Source organism: Oncorhynchus kisutch, linkage group LG23, assembly GCF_002021735.2.
Source record: "Oncorhynchus kisutch isolate 150728-3 linkage group LG23, Okis_V2, whole genome shotgun sequence".
NCBI classification, from domain to species: domain Eukaryota; kingdom Metazoa; phylum Chordata; class Actinopteri; order Salmoniformes; family Salmonidae; genus Oncorhynchus; species Oncorhynchus kisutch.
The window spans coordinates 17,108,829-17,125,207 of record NC_034196.2 but is presented as its reverse complement, the minus strand read 5'-3'; the positions used below and the strand labels follow the sequence as shown (position 1 = coordinate 17,125,207).

Genomic DNA, 16,379 nt, shown 5'->3' with positions numbered 1-16,379 from the left:
CAACAACAGAACAAATCATTTCCTCATGTGTCATGTCGTTCCCTGCTTGCCCCGTTTCAAGGTCACCCGCTATTCCATCCATATTTTGTTAGATAAAACTAAACAGTATTCTGTGTCAAGTTTCAGATTAGGCTGAGCAGAATTCCAGTGGCATGTACAACCCAGATCTCTTAGCTAAGAAAGTTCAGTCACAACACTCTACCTGGACAAAGCTTGACTCAATGTGAAAGTAGGCAGTAGTGTTGACGTAATGCTAGCCTCTCTGTCAGCGAAACCAACCTCGATAAGCACTTTCACAGTGATAAGCCCAAGTTTCCAGAAGTGCTAGTGGCCAAGCAGTACACTGAGCATTCCACTCAGTTCAACACATTAAAGCTTGCTTTAGAAGAGTTTGTCTACAACTGCAATAATGCAAGAGCAAACACAATACATTTGAATATGTTTATTCTGCTGATTTACATAAATGCTGCATTTCTAGACAATGCATTTACAAAAAATTATATTTCCAATCTGCTGTGTCATATGAAGAAAGGTGGGTTAAACACGTATTATTGTGCTATTCTACCTTCGCTAATCATTTTTCTAAACCAACATCCCCACTTTGGGGTAACTGTGACTATTGGCCATAAAGGGCCAACTGGGATCAGTTAGAACAGTCACACTAACCCTGACCCCTGACCCCTGACCCAGAACATCAACACAGTCACAAAGTACATTCAGCGCTACCAGTACACTCATTCGCGGGTCATTATGCTCACACTTCCATCAGAGCAGACAGACATGTATAGTATTTGGTACAACCTAACGGCATCATTGTTGTCACAGAGTGCAGACAGAATCTGGCTCTTAGGAGCAATCTCAGAGTACAGCCAGCAACACAGCATCATATAATGCAAGTACATACCAATGGTCTGTATAGACCTGCACAGTCACAAAGCACTAATATGGTAATAATGTCCTGTATCATTAGCACAGTAACACCCTGTTAGCACTCTCACAGCTTTTCTCATTAGGGAGCATGTTTTAAGTCTGGCGCGAAGCAACTCAATCAAACAATATTGCCACATGATATTTGCTACATTTGAGTGCATATATAGTGCACACCTGCGGTATGAAGCCATGAAACTCCTTGGACAACCCCGCCTTTCCTCATCACAAATGGGACTCACAGCTATGTAATAGAGAAAGAACAAGCTACAAACAACAACACTGAGTTTCTTATAGGACATCTCTGCTAAATGCTTTGTCAAAATGGCTTTGTCAATAAGCGATCCACATGTAAATATATTCTGCATACTGTCTTGAGTAATGACCTTTGACTATAATTGTTATCCTCATGTCTACACAGTGTGCGGTAATACTTCATTTTACTGTTTCCACCTGGTTTTGATACTTTCTAATACTTATTTCAAACGATTCAAATTCAACATATTGGTAACTACCTGGTACCAACATTCCAGTACTGTCATCATATACTGCACTGGTGCATAGTACAAAGGAACTGCATAATCTATTCAGGGGTAACGTGAGGGAACCACTATCAGTTGGCAGGGTCAATCAGCAACTGAGCTTTAAGATATTCTCCAGGGGACACAAACACTCCTGAAAGGGCCTGAAGCTGGGGCTGGGTGCCAGCTTTCATTAAACATTAATGCTTTAAGCACTCATTTTGGAACACAGTGATGTCCTCACAAGTCATGATTGCCCGATTTGGAGTTTCCTTGAGAACTTAGGCTGAAAAGAAATGACATTTTTTAAGTTATAGCAAGTTATGTTTTTTTACACTGACCTATTTTGTATGGTAGTCACAGGTCTATAATGTCAGGAGGTACAGAGATCAAACTGAAGCCTGCTGGAATCATATAACAATGTACAGACAGCACACCGGTTTCCAATACATTCCTGTTCATTCACACAGTATGGACTCTCACTATAGGCTACAATAAAGGCTAGGCAATTCTGGCATATCTATTCATATTGGTTGGTTCTGGTGGGTCTTCACAGGAATATGGGCTGAATCCTGTACGATTGAGATGTGGATAAACTGGATTGAAGACGCCAGGAGCGATCAGAATAAATCAAAAGAAAGATTAGTGAAAAGGGAGCAGTCCTCAGGTCCCATCAATCCTATAGGATCACAGAGTAGCTATAGCTAGGCACTTAAACGAGGCCAGAGCGAATCTCACCAAGTTCCCACAGGAGAGTGTTCATTTCGTACACTGAACTGGCCAAATATAGTCTGGTCTCTTTTTACACCTGTACAACTCTGATGGGAGATGTGAGGGCATTCAGGTCCTTTGTTTGAAATATAACAAGAAGGGGAGAAGATGAATCCTCCCACCGGCATTTTGTCTTGCTACGGAAGTCCAATTAGGTGAAAATGTGGAGCACGACTTCGGGGCTTTGGTAGAATAAGAGTCCCTTTGGGCGCTTGGTTGCTGCTCAGTTATCAAAACAATAACAAATGCTGCTTTTACTACAGATGGTTTGCATCACAAGACCCCACAATTCATTAACCATGAAAGAGCTGACTGGCTGCTACAAAAGACTAACAGTTTTCTGGTGTTAAATTCCATGGGTGTCCTCTTCTCTTTTATATTTGAATACCTTTTGGACATTGAAGGTGTTTTTGGACCAGTACCTCGTTTGGCTTTCCTGTGCTTCTTTCAGTGTGTGAGAGGTCAGAAGTCCAGCGTGTTGTGCTGGTAGCGCAGCCGAGGGCTGTTATCACTGTAGAACTGACTGAACCACCGCCTGTGTTTCTGGATGGCAGAGTCCTCCTTCACCAGCAGGGGCTTAGAGATGTACTTCTTATTGTTCCAGATCATCACGTCCCGCTCAAACTGGGACATAAACCAGTCAGAACAACAAGGGGTTAGTTATATCAAAACCTGAAATAAGTAGTGATCAATCTGACAAGAATGTTCACATAAAAAGCAAAAAACTGCCAACGAGTGACTTTTTAAAAGTCAAATTTCAAAGTCTACCATGTATTCTACTATACTGTATATTCACCAGATTATGATGAATTTTATATTATTAAGGATACTAATAATGTGTATGAATTGACATGCATGATATTCATGGTTTTGGAATATAATGTACCACATTGAGAACAGTTTGATCATTGGCTGTACAGTACAGTTCCTGTGTGTTACAACGTGTGTACGAGAGTCTGAGGGCAGGAGTAAGCTGGGCAACATGGTGGGGATACATGGTACCTGGATGCACTCTGCCCTCAGGATGAACTTGGGCACCAGTGGGGGGATGTTGCTCTGGTAGAAGATGGTGTGGGACACACACTGCAATAGAGGCTCCACGGGCGTCACACAGTGCATGATCACACCCCGACCCAGGAAACTGTGGTCGAACAGCAGGAACACCACCCCTGGACCAACCTGGAACACACAGACATATATTACTGACACATACACATCATGTCCATGTACTAAACATAGAGTAGACACAATTCTGGACAGAGCTAAATGGATCCATAAAAAACGTAGTTGATTTATGGTGCTGGACAGTCTGGACACAGACTGAAACACTGTTATTGATACAATACTAAGGTGAATGTTAATTGCAGGCAGAGGTCTTGTACAACGTCACCATAGTGACTGAGGCAGCTCGTTTGGATGCAGCCATGTATACACAAATCCAAAAGCACAGTGAAGCGAAAACAAGAGGTGACAAAGCTGTCTGAATGGTCAGTTTATTCCTTTGAGACGGTGATATATATCTCAGCTGACGGAGAGGCTAAAACCAAGAGCAGTCTTGGCACTGGGTGGTCTTGGCTGACACACTTGTTGACAATGATGACTTCAGCTGTGTTTTATGACTGAATTCAGCACCTCAGGGTCACAATTCTCTAAACACTATCTAGTCTGTCTGTGATTATTTGTACCTGTCGAGCCACTACATCCATGTCCAGCAGAGGCCAGTGGCGACCAAACACAGTCAGGGCATGTTTCACCAGCATCTGGGAGCAGTGCTTAGTGGGCTCAGACTCAGCTTCCCATTGCACCTGGAAATATATATATATATATATAATATATATGTATATATACATACATATACACACACACACACACACACACACACACACACACACACACACACACACACACACACACACACACACACACACACACACACACACACACACACACACACACACACACACACACACACACACACACACACACACACACACACACACACACACACACACAATCAAGTATTTGTAGGGACACACCATTGAGGCACCATTTAAAGAAGTTCTAAACATATATATAAGTAGGGCCCAGAGTAGTAAGGTCACATGGTCAGGAAGTCCTTACCTTCCAGTCGTGCCTCACAAACTCCCAGGTCTTGCTGTTGGTGTAGCGCAGGTCAACCCCGCTCACAATGCCTGGTGTGTGCAAGTGGGCCAAGTGGGCAATATCTGCTGCATTCTCAGGGATCTCCTACAGGTGGCAGTCACAGAGAGGAAAAGGCACAGTTGACTTTCTCTTTATAAGACAAAGTCTTCAGGATTTACTAAAGAACACATTGACCTAAAGTTATCATATGGTAAATAAAAATATACAAGTATAAAATGAAGACCTTTTCTTATCACAAACACACACACATCTACAACAGACAACAGACCTCTATGTGTGCGTTTATGAAGTGCTCAGTGCGGCCCCGGTAGACCCATTCCCCTCGTGTGATCTCCCCCTGCTCTGGTACTGTCCAGCCAGGTTCCTCTCCGTCACAGTGGAACCACACCAGAACCTGACCATTGGTCTCCATACTGCGCCAGCAGCGCACCTTAGCAAACTCTGGCACTAACGATCCACGGAGGGAAAATAAACAAATTCATTGTATTGCGCAAAATGACAAATTAATCTGTTTTTAAAATGTAAGACATTACACTGTTTACAATCTCAGCACCCAGAATCAAATCAGCTACTAATGTTTAGGCTGTCACGATAGATTGCAGTTGACAGAAGTAAAAACCCCACATTATTTTAGCTGGATACATTATAAACATGGTTAAATTACATTACATTGAGTTGGCCGTGGCTTCTCACCTTTCTCTGCATAGGGGATCCTCACACACTTTCCGTCTTCCCCCCGGAACTGCCAGCCGTGGAACGGGCACTCTATGCTCTGCCCCACCACACGCCCCCCCACTGCCAGGTTGGCCCCCAGGTGTGGGCAGTAGGCATCCACCACATAGGCTTTGCCCTCTGTGCCCCGGAACACTGCCACCTGCTCACCTGGGAGGAAAACAGATTTGGTAAGTAAGTAAGCTGTGAGGAGCTGGGTCTTAAAATTAGATGACTACTATAATAAAATACTTGAAATATCCACTTAAAGCCAATTAAGACACATAAATGTGAAGACACCTAATTTATTGAATGAGCATTTTACTCTTTGAAGGACAACTAAAAAAATCTCTGAAAAGGCTGCATTTCTCTTTAAATTCACTGGGTGTCTGTTAGATTAATTTAGTAACTATGTGTTCATTAACCAATTCAATTCAAATACGGTCCGTTTCTAAGAATTTGTAAGGTTCTTATTTGCATAAAATGGACAGAGACCAGCCACCAAATTAGTCAATAGCGTTTATTCTCGAGAGCTCTGCCCATCATTTCATGTACATTGGTTTATATAGTTGTTTGTTAATACTTCCTCTTTGCCTATGTGCAAACATTCTTCATCAAACAGGATAGAATTCTGTTAGTTATAATTCTACTTTAAATGTATACATCATTTAGTCATTATTCATAAAAATCCCATAACAGTGTCCCCAGTAAACAATGTATTCAGGGTAACAACAACCGTATCCATAGGGTTGCCAACCCACCTGGCTTGGCCTGAACTCTTCTGTAACCAACCTGTACCTCCTGGCAAGCACTGAAACTATTCTAGGATATTAAATAAATAGCTACCTAAATACATATAAACAATTGTAAACATCTGGGTTTGGTACACTTTCTTCCAATTGTAAACATCTGGGTTTGGTACACTTTCTTCCAATTGTAAACATCTGGGTTTGGTACACTTTCTTTCAATTGTAAACATCTGGGTTTGGTACACTTTCTTTCAATTGTAAACATCTGGGTTTGGTACACTTTCTTTCAATTGTAAACATCTGGGTTTGGTACACTTTCTTTCAATTGTAAACATCTGGGTTTGGTACACTTTCTTCCAATTGTAAACCATGTTGAAGGCCCTATTTAATTTCCTGGAATGAGTTTGGTCTGAGTTGGCAAGCTTAACAGTACAGTAAATGAAAAGAATGGACTGGGTGTGAGACAATGCCATTTATGTCATATTCTCACAATCATATTCTCAACAAAGTCTGTGTTAAATGCTCATCTGAGGTATGACCCCTATCTCCTAAACTGTGTCACTGCATCAGAGAAGGGCGGGTGTGTTGTATGTGCGACCTACAGTATATATAGTTAAGTTGGACAGGACCGATCAGGAAGCTACAGGCACGTATACCACAAGCACGTACACCACACTAAGCCACGGCCCACTGCATAGTGAGCCATCAGATTGAGACAGTGTGGGATTGGATACGGGGCCAGAGGCCAAGCAGCAAACTAGCTGGCTTAGCTCCTGACTGTGACCCCACGGAGCTAAGATTACCTTCAGATTAAAGCCGCCCAACTGTCACTAAGGATAGGATTCAGCGGCCCTGGCAATGCTAGGCAATGAGTAGGCCCTCCCGGTTAAACCCTCGGAAACCCGGGATAACGCCCTGCCACCCAAATGACAGCAGATAGGTGGAGCAGGCCGTGACTGCAACCACACTGTCTGCAGGCCGGGACAGAATTAGAGAGTGTGCAAATGTTGACTGAGATATACTGAGAAGAGTGTCCTAGACTGACTGTGTACTGCATGAAATGGTGAAACTGACTGGACTGACACATTTCAGGAACAGGTGTGGCTATTTACAACAACAACAAAAAGAAATGAACAGACCGGAACTGACAAATGTTGATTTGGGTCAGCAGAATCTGGGACAGGCTCTTACTGGTGGCTGGAAAACTGGCACAGAGAAAGGGGGAGAGAAAAAGAGAGGAGGATCTCGATAAATCCATGTGGGGAAGTAGAGAAACTAGAGAGGCTCCAAAAGAGAAGATAGCATCAATCCAATAGGCCTTATGTGTTTGACTAATGATATGCTTACTGAGTCGAGTAAAGGCCATGTTTCACTTAAAAAACAACAACAACAACAATAATGAGTAGTGTATGAATCTGATGTGTCACTTATTTTTTTTCCATCCAACATTGTAAATTGGAGATATAATCGATTTTATAAACTGGGTGGGTCGAGCCCTCAATGCTGATTGGCTGACAGCCGTGGTATATAAGACCGTATACCACAGGTATGACAAAACATTTATTTTTTTATTGCTCTAATTACATTGGTAACCAGTTTATAATAGCAATAAGGAACCTTGGGGGTTTGTGGTATATGGCCAATAGGGCTGTATCCAGGCACTCTGAAATGTGTCGTGGGTAAGAACAGCCCTTAGCTGTGGTATATAGGCCATATACCACACCCGTTGTACCTTATTGCTTAAATATACTTCTGGGCTGCATGCACACCGTAACAATATGAAATAGAACGTTGTCCAGGCTTGACGTAGATTCAGGTGAATAGTTTTGGAACATTGAGCCATTGACTGCCTGGCTGCACCAGAAGGAGGTGTGCGGGTGGTTTATTTTGACAATGAAGCACCGGACAACAGCCACAGAGTATATTTGATATTGTTTTGAACCTAGTAGGAGACCTATAGACGGGAGTAGGCAAGAAGGAGTAGGCCGAGATCGGCTAAAATAATGTCCAGTTGGTCAGAAAAGTATTTTAAATGACTGACTGAGTGTCTTTGATAACCGCCTAGTTGGTTAGCTAGCTAACATACTACACTGAACCAAAAATATAAACGCAACATGTAAAGTGTTGGTCCCATGTTTCATGAGCTGAAATAAAAGATCCCAGAAATGTTCCATACACACAAAAACATTATTTGTCTCAAATTCAAATCATATCAAATTGTATTAGTCACATGTGCCGTATACAACACGTGTACAAATTTGTTTACATCCCTGTTAGTGAGCATTTCTCCTTTGCCAAGATAATCTCTCCACCTGACAGGTGTGGCATATCAAGAAGCTGATTAAACAGCATGATCATTACACAGCTGCATATTGTGCTGGGGACAGTAAAAGGCCACTCTAAAATGTTCAGTTTTGTCACACAACACAATGCCATAGATGTCTCAAGTTTTTATAGAGCTTGCTATTGGCATGCTGACTGCAGGAATGTTTACCAAAGTTGTTGCCAGAGAATTTAATGTGGAATAAGCCGCCTCCAACATCGTTTTGGAGAATTTGGCAGTATGTCCAACCCGCCTTACAACCGCAGACCACGTGAATGGCGTTGTGTGAGCAAGCGGTTTTCTGATGTCAACATTGTGAACAGAGTGCCCCATGGTGGTGGTGGTGGGGTTATGGTATAGGCAGGCATATGCTATGGAAAACAAACACAATTGCATTTCATCAATGGCAATTCGAATGCACAGAAATACCGTGATGAGATCCTGAGGCCCATTGTGAGGCCCATTTTTTTTAAAGGTATCTGACAGATGTATATCTGTATTCCCAGTCATGTGAAATCCATAGATTAGGACCTAATGAATTTATTTCAATTGACTGTTGCGTTTATATTTTTGTTCTGCAGTCAGCAACAGGATATAAGATAAACAGAGTAGCAGCAGCTTGTATGTGAGTGGGTGTGTGTAGGGTCACTGTAAACCATCATTATCTAGCTACAGTAGCTAGATATGTCAGATGTAAAGTAAGCAGAATTGTGGCATGTCAGAAACAATGCATGTTGGCTAGCTAGTTTATGTTAATTAGCTCATGCTAGCTAGTTAGCGAGATAATGCCTATAGATGTAACACGGAGGTGAAGTCTACTTTCTGAATTAAGCAATAGAGTCGTTACTTCTAGAAGTAATAGTGTTGTAATTTAGCTAGCTAGGCTAATCACCCTATTATAAGCAGTTTGGCTGCAACATTTGCCCGGACTCAGCAATCATAGGCTGCATCTGTCTAAGATTGCAGCTAACTGCAGTCAAATAAGGAGCATGTTGTCGTTGATGTCACGATGGAGTAAGTCGAGGTAGCATGAAATGATACGTGGTGCAGTAATATAAATAATAGCTTAGCTATAAATTCACACGGATGCCATGTCATTTGTCATAACCGTTATCACAAAATGGCATGCCTATGGCAGCACTGTAACATTACTCTGAATCACCAGGTGTCACCTAGTCATCAGCAGTTGTCAAGTTTCTCCTCCATCAGTCCAATATCCATTTTCCCTAACATTTCCATGTGCATACCCGTCATGGCTTGTGACCATAGAAATTGTGATGCTTTTAGGGACTGATTCCGATTTAGGAATTTACGCCTTTCCGACTCACTCACTTGTCCGGCGCACTTATCCGGTATTCAGATTGACCTTATTCAGTAGCGTTATGCGCTCTACAGGTGTGGCTACATTGCGCGCTCTGAATAAGCTTCATTCGACCGCTGAAATCCCATCCACTTGCTGGCCAACATATTTTCTAGTGGAGTTTTCATTCAATAAGGTTTTCAGTACATTTATCTTAAGACATCCCATTAAAAACAGGGTAGATTTTTAGTTAGAGTTTTGTCGACAGACTTGAGAGACCATATATGTGTAACAGTATAGCTTCCGTCGCCTCGCCTCGAACCAGCCACCCTCGAAGCACGGTTACCCATCGCTCCACAAAAGCCGCGGCCCTTGCAGAGCAAGGGGAACAACTACTTCAAGGTCTCAGAGCGAGTGACGTCACCGATTGAAACGCTATTAGCGCGCACCCCGCTTACAACTAGCCATTTCACATCGGTTACATATGCATATTCGTCCGTTTCAGTTGGTCGTTTTAAAATACTCTGATCTTGTAGATTATTTAGGTTTAGGAAAGTATTTACAGTATAAATCATTAACTGGTTTGGAGAGCCTTTACGCACGAAAGAAAGAAAATGGTGGATTGATTCATTCTGACAATTGCCACATTCAGTTCTTAGACCCAGGTTAATGTTGGAAGATTAGTGCGCATAGAATTATAATAGGGAGAATAGTGTACAATAGTAGGCTATACCCTCGCCTATTGACTGCACGAACTATGGAACTGTGTGAAGACATGGCCAAGTATTGCGCCATGCGTCAGGTTCACACTACTACAGCTTGGTCTGCGCTCAGCTCCATAACGATTTAATTAGCTTACTTGCCTTCTTTTTTTTTACATGATCAACTTTTACTAATGATCCTCAGCAATAACCACATGGCCACGACTGCGTTTACAGAAGAAGTAAATGAAGGTTAACAAAACAATCGAATTAAATGGAATGCTAATGTAGACTATTGTAACGTTCGTCCTCTTCTTCTGACGAGGAGTAAGATATATCGGACCAATGCGCAGCGTGGTAAGTGTCCATATTGATAATTTATTATCACGAGAACACTAAACAAAATAACAAAGGAGAATGAACGAAACGAAACAGTCCTGTCTGGTGTAGACACAAAACAGAAAACAATCACCCACAACTCAAGGGTGAAAAACAGGCTACCAAAGTATGGTTCTCAATCAGGGGCAACGATTGACAGCTGCCTCTGATTGAGAACCATACCAGGCCAAAAACAGAAATACCAAATCATAGAAAAACTAACATAGACAACCCACCCACCCAACTCACGACCTGACCATACTAAAACAAAGACATAACAAAAGAACTAAGGTCAGAACGTGACAACTATACCAACTGAAGGGAACTAACAGTAAATTGGTAGTTGAATATGTGTGGTTATTAAGCCAACTGACAGTCGATACTGATAGTGGCTAATATTTAACATGATAGAAAATAGGAAACCAAAAAAGTCCTGGTAGCCTATAATCATGACATTTGAGAGTGCCCATTCCTACAAGTTAAAAGGCACTACAATTTAAATTCTGTATAATGGCACAGCATTTCATAAACTCTACTAAAAGTTGTTATGTTGATATGCTTCAGTTTGCTGCCATACGATTGGTTACACATTTGTCTCCAGTGATTACAAGGCCAAATAGATCTAAAACAAGTGTCACATAAAATGTACAATTATTTTATCCAAACAGATTACTCATTTACCTAGCTCTTATCAATAGCTCTTAACAATTTGTAAATCACAGTGGATAGACAATGGTGTTATTTCTATCGGATGCTTTTTACAGTTGGAACCAGTAGTTTTGCTAGAACTTATTCATGGTTTCCTCATGCGTAAAAGTGGTGAAATTATTAGGGAATTAAGTCAAGGTCAGAATACGGCATATCTGCAGACACACCTCCGCCACACCTTCATTTATAAACAAATAGCAGGTGAACAGCTATTCTTATGCTTAAATTCAAGGTCAGAATACCATAGAGAGAAGAGTGGATAAAAAGGGAATTGCATTCCATTTACGTGCGCTTAACTCGGGTCAGAATCAGGCCCTTACAGCACATTCCTCCAGTTACTCTCATGAGACTGTGTTTGGGGGGGGAATGTAGAATAATGTGCCTGGGGAGAATTGGAGAATAATTCATCCCATAACAGGGGGAGATTTATCAACTCTTGCTGACAGATAATTAAAGATAAATCATTCCAAAATCAGCCCTTTTTCCCAGTATGGCAGTAAACACTCTCAAAAGGGAATGTGAAGAGATGGAAGAATCTCCAATGTAAAAATAATAATAATAATAAATAAATAACATCTGGATGGTCAAAACTTCAACAGTACTGGTCTCACATTAATCTTAATGTATAGTCCGTATTGTACATGTGAATGAATACAAATAGCACTGAAGTGGAGGGCCAAGAGTTTAATTTGAGGTTTGACACAACAAGACTTTTCCAACTCTTGTGTCTGCAGAAAGAAAACATTGCAGGATAACAAAAACATTTGATTTAGCGAATCAGTGGGTCTCACTGGACAGGTTGTGTGACTTTAATTCATGTCACCCACTCGACGAGCATTCTTAAATAGCCTAATCTCGGGCCTTGAATAGCAGTAGTCAGCCTCACAATGCATTGGTGTGTGAAGAGCATTAGTTTTGGAGGTCGGGGCAGCTAAGGTGTGTTGTCAGGCCTGACACACAGCAGAGGCTTGTGCAACAAAACCAACACTTGGGCCTTCTGCTTGATTTATTGAAAATGGTTGCATCACCCTTGTAGTAAGCACAGACCACAGAGACACACAGCAGTTTCAGATGAAAGAATGGAGTAACTAAAATAATCATTAGTGGCCATGGCATCCACCTCCAGGATGCTGAAGCAAACACACATTGATGGTGATCAGGTCCCAGTAAACAATAAGGAGGTTGTCTTTTCAGATTAAATGTTTCCTAGCAGCCAAGTCTTCAACTGTTCAATGGCCCTTGGTTAAAAGAAGGCAGGCAGGCAACACAAAACCAAAATGGTCCTTCCAACAATATAGGGTTTCTCCTGGCAAATTGGCTTGGCGACATCTAACTGCACATGAAGAACAATGAACAGGAGAGGCATTGCATTGACAAGGCAAAGACAATGACCATTGAAATGTCAACAGTGAGCGCATATCAAACCATCTTCAATGATATGTATCTATGTTGGATTGTTGAGACCTGCCTTGGTAGGTTCTAAAGATGTCACATATTCAAAGTTGAAACCAATTCAAGATGATGGCAGAGAAATGGGCAGAGTGCAGTCAAGTAAAAGAAGTTGTGTAATTATTTTAATAATTATTCAGTAGAACCTAATTCTTGAGTAATGATTAGAAATCCAATCACAATAGGCATTGAACCCTGTTTGTCCAAATAGTTCTGCATTAATGTACCTACTTCTGTGACTAATTAGAGAGTATAATCTATTATATAACTGTCTGGAGACACCGATGACACATTAATTTCTCTCATATCACACAGGGTTACAAATGTGCTGACTGGATCATGCAATACAGATGTCACCGGAGTCAGAATAATACATGGAATTTCTTTCAGAAGTTATTTTAGTCCTTCGGGCCTAGATATTATTTGCCTAAGAGACTATTTTTTACAGCTTTTTCTGTGTAAAGGACAGTGAATCTCAATGCATAACTGGTTTTGGTCAAACAGGCACCTAATTACTGTTACAATGCTATTCATTATATTTTCTTTGGCTAAAATAGGTTACTGATTAGATCCCATGATAGAGCTATGAGTAGCAGGCAGCCAGAGAAAGAGGGCATCCCAAAGAAGAAAAAGAATATGAGGAAGAGAATGTCAATGGTGTATCATTATAGTGTTCTCTACATGGTAATAGATGCTCAGTATAATGTCTTCCTCATGGGGATTAGTATTTTTTGTACAGTTTTGTGACTGCATCTTTTCTGAGGACATGCAAATATGTTCAGTAGGCTACATACAAAACCACATGTACTGATTAGTGCATGTCAAATGTGACTGATTTCATATACAAATTCATCTTCAGTGTTCCACACATTCACCAGCTGACTGTTTGGTGTCAGGCACTCAGCATGAGGCAACAAACTATGCATACTTGAGAGTACAAAAAAGTCTATAGTTTGTGTGGATCTTGGAACACCAGGTTGTCCATGCTAAAGAGGGTGCTTCTATTGTTTCCCTATTCCAACCACCACCACTCAGCGAGCGGATATAGAGCTGAGACAAGGAAATGTACTGTAATACAAAATCAAGTGTTCAGTCAATAGAACTGAACTGCATGTGTTATTACACCTAAGGAAATGAGCCAAAGCTGAACTTTAGAGAATACGACCAAATGTAGTCCCTTTCTTTTACACAGTAGAGTTCGCATAATTTCAAATAGGCCTAATGGAAATACTTTAATTGAAATAATGACTTTTAAACATCATCTGACTTACCTGATCATAACTAGGCACCTATACTGTTTATGTTGTAATATGAGACTTTGTATACAAATGGTGTAAGCTTAAATCATGCTTCAAAAGTTGCCTAATCATGTTGGTAGGACACTATTTGGTAGGCCTATGCACATCGTGGTGTATCTTTTCGATGTGACAATGTTCACACAGGAAATGTGAGTCAGAGGAGTCTTGGACTGTTAATTGCAGGTAGGCTACATATTTTTTATTTAACATCAACAGGATAGGATGTTTTTTTTTCCATGAGTGGATATACATTACACAGCGAGAAAAAGTGAGAGAGAAGGGAGACCTAAACAAGGACAGGTGCATTGTCAGCATCTCCACCTGGATTCGTTATTGGACTGTCCTGCCTGACGTGACAAGCACATGTATTACAATCTGGAGTGAGACAAGCTATTTTTATCCTATGATGCGTAGCCTTTAATTCAACTGTGAGGTGCACTACTGAGACACTGTGTGTGTTGCAAAAAAAAACATGTAGATATGCACAAATTATTTGCTGATCTCAGAGACGGACATATTGTCGTCTAATCGAATGTGTGTTGGTTTGTCTGTATTGTAGTGGGTGGCGCTGTGAATACCTAAAACAGTTACGTTCTTGACATCCCCTCGCTCCAGCATGTGAGAATCCAATACTCGATACCAGCCGTTGGGATAAACGGGTGGCAGTTCGCCAGTTTTCCGTCTCCGACGCACTTCGTTTGCCGCTTGGGCGCGGGAGCGACCGTCTTCGGCAATGTATCCAACCTCGTCGGGAGTTCTGAGCAGTTCCAGAGGGGCAAACAGTAGTCTATATAGCCAGCCCATAGCAAGAAGGGAAACCCCGGCGAAGATGCAAGCCACGGCCCGGGCTGGGGCACCTACCAGTCCCGCTTTCCTCCACAGCTCCGGGTATCCACCTCCTAAAATTGAGTCCAACGGGTCTCGCACGTGCACGATGAGACCTGCTACCACGCTTATCCCTATAACTGCCATCATCTTGCCGAGTAGAGACATGCTTTGACCCTCCATCATCTCGTGTTATTTAGCCTATAAGGAGATCTCCAGACAGAGTACACGGGTGTTTGTCCCTGGCTGCCACCCTCTGGCGGCCTGTCACAGCCGCGTCACCATGAAAACCTCTCCTCCGGTTCCGGCCACTGCAGCGCTGTCGCACTGGTTCCTGTGCCAGATCGGCAGTGTGGCTTCACAAAAAGACTGACTTAATAGTTTGTCGTACCGTAGTCTTGTCAGTAGTGGCATAAATGTCCTATAGGCTATTGTCGTGAGGCAGAGCGCCTTGGAAAATAGATGTGACACTTGGGTAATAGGCCACGCCTCCGACAGATGAGAAGTCAAGCTTGGGATAAGAGTTACACAATAGTCTTTATACCCAGGCATAAGCCAATGGAACATTTTGTAGAATTGCAGAAAATATGCTTTAAACCTGCAACACTATCTAAGCCCCATGACAAATTGTGTAGAATTGCAAGAAATTAACTTATTGGGCAACCAACCAAATGTACAAAATGTGAGTTACAGATCTGTCATTGTAATTGAAAATCTATTATTAATTGGATTATTAAAAATATATTTCATGGTACAAGGATTCTCTATATTATACTGGCTTATTTTGTCACAATTTTTAGCATCTAGGAAATAAAGCAATTTCTGCATAGTGTACCTTTAAAACTTCAACTTTTCTCCCTGCTGTCATAAGGAGGTCACTAAAATGTTGTGCAACAAGGTGGTAGGGCCCCCAACCAAAGCTTGCTTAGGGCCCCCAACCAAAGCTTGCTTAGGGCCCCCAAAAGGTTAGCGCCAGCTATGTTTACACCACTGCTACATGCCTTCATCTTCACTTTCTAGTCATACCCACCAGCAAATATTACATGTACAGGTATTGTTGGGTGTTCATCACTGACAAATAATTACTCTAAACTGTGACATGTGGGTGGTTGTTTGATTTGATGCTGTTGATTTTATATGGCAGTTGGCAACCACCTTTAAGGTGCATTACCTCCACCAACTGGACTGGAGTGTGGACCGTGTTCATCTTTCAATCACCCACATGGGTATATGCTGTCATCAAGGCAAAGAGTGGCTACTTACTTTTTTGGTTACTACATTATTTCATATGTGTTATTTCATAGTTTCAATGTCTTCACCATTACTCTACAATCTAGAAAATAGTAAAAATAAAGAAAAACCCTGGAATGAGTAGGTGTGTCCAAACTTTTGACTGGTACTGTATGTGTAAGTACTGCAACTAATCAGAGAAAAACAACTCCACTGTAAACTCTGATGCAATTTGGGTGAATAGGTATACCCCAACATGCTCCTATTTCGATAAATACAAACAAAAACACATTTCACTGGTGACTGGACAGTATTAAAAACAGAC

The 16,379-nt window shown here is 41.5% G+C and overlaps 1 protein-coding gene across 1 annotated transcript; it reads right to left on the bottom strand.

Moving 5' to 3' along the window:
* Window positions 1-427: 427 nt before the first annotated feature.
* On the bottom strand, window positions 428-16,260 carry LOC109868855 (cholesterol 7-desaturase). Its single transcript, XM_020458586.2, has 7 exons — window positions 14,578-16,260; window positions 5,076-5,264; window positions 4,651-4,829; window positions 4,341-4,466; window positions 3,905-4,024; window positions 3,222-3,398; window positions 428-2,843 (listed from the first exon to the last, which is right to left on the bottom strand). The coding sequence occupies exons 1-7, from the start codon at window positions 15,008-15,010 to the stop codon at window positions 2,682-2,684; spliced, it is 1,386 nt and encodes a 461-aa protein (XP_020314175.1). The 5' UTR covers window positions 15,011-16,260; the 3' UTR covers window positions 428-2,681.
* Between the last annotated feature and the right edge of the window lie 119 nt (window positions 16,261-16,379).

Bases quoted from the DNA above. Each gene is read 5' to 3' on its own strand.
- LOC109868855 (XM_020458586.2), bottom strand. From the start codon at position 15,010: ATGATGGAGGGTCAAAGCATGTCTCTACTCGGCAAGATGATGGCAGTT. The intron at 5,265-14,577 runs GTATTCACAGCG...TTTTCCTCCCAG, and splicing joins CAAGAACGTAACTGTTTTAG to GTGAGCAGGTGGCAGTGTTC. The intron at 2,844-3,221 runs GTACCATGTATC...TTTATGTCCCAG, and splicing joins TGAGGGCAGAGTGCATCCAG to TTTGAGCGGGACGTGATGAT.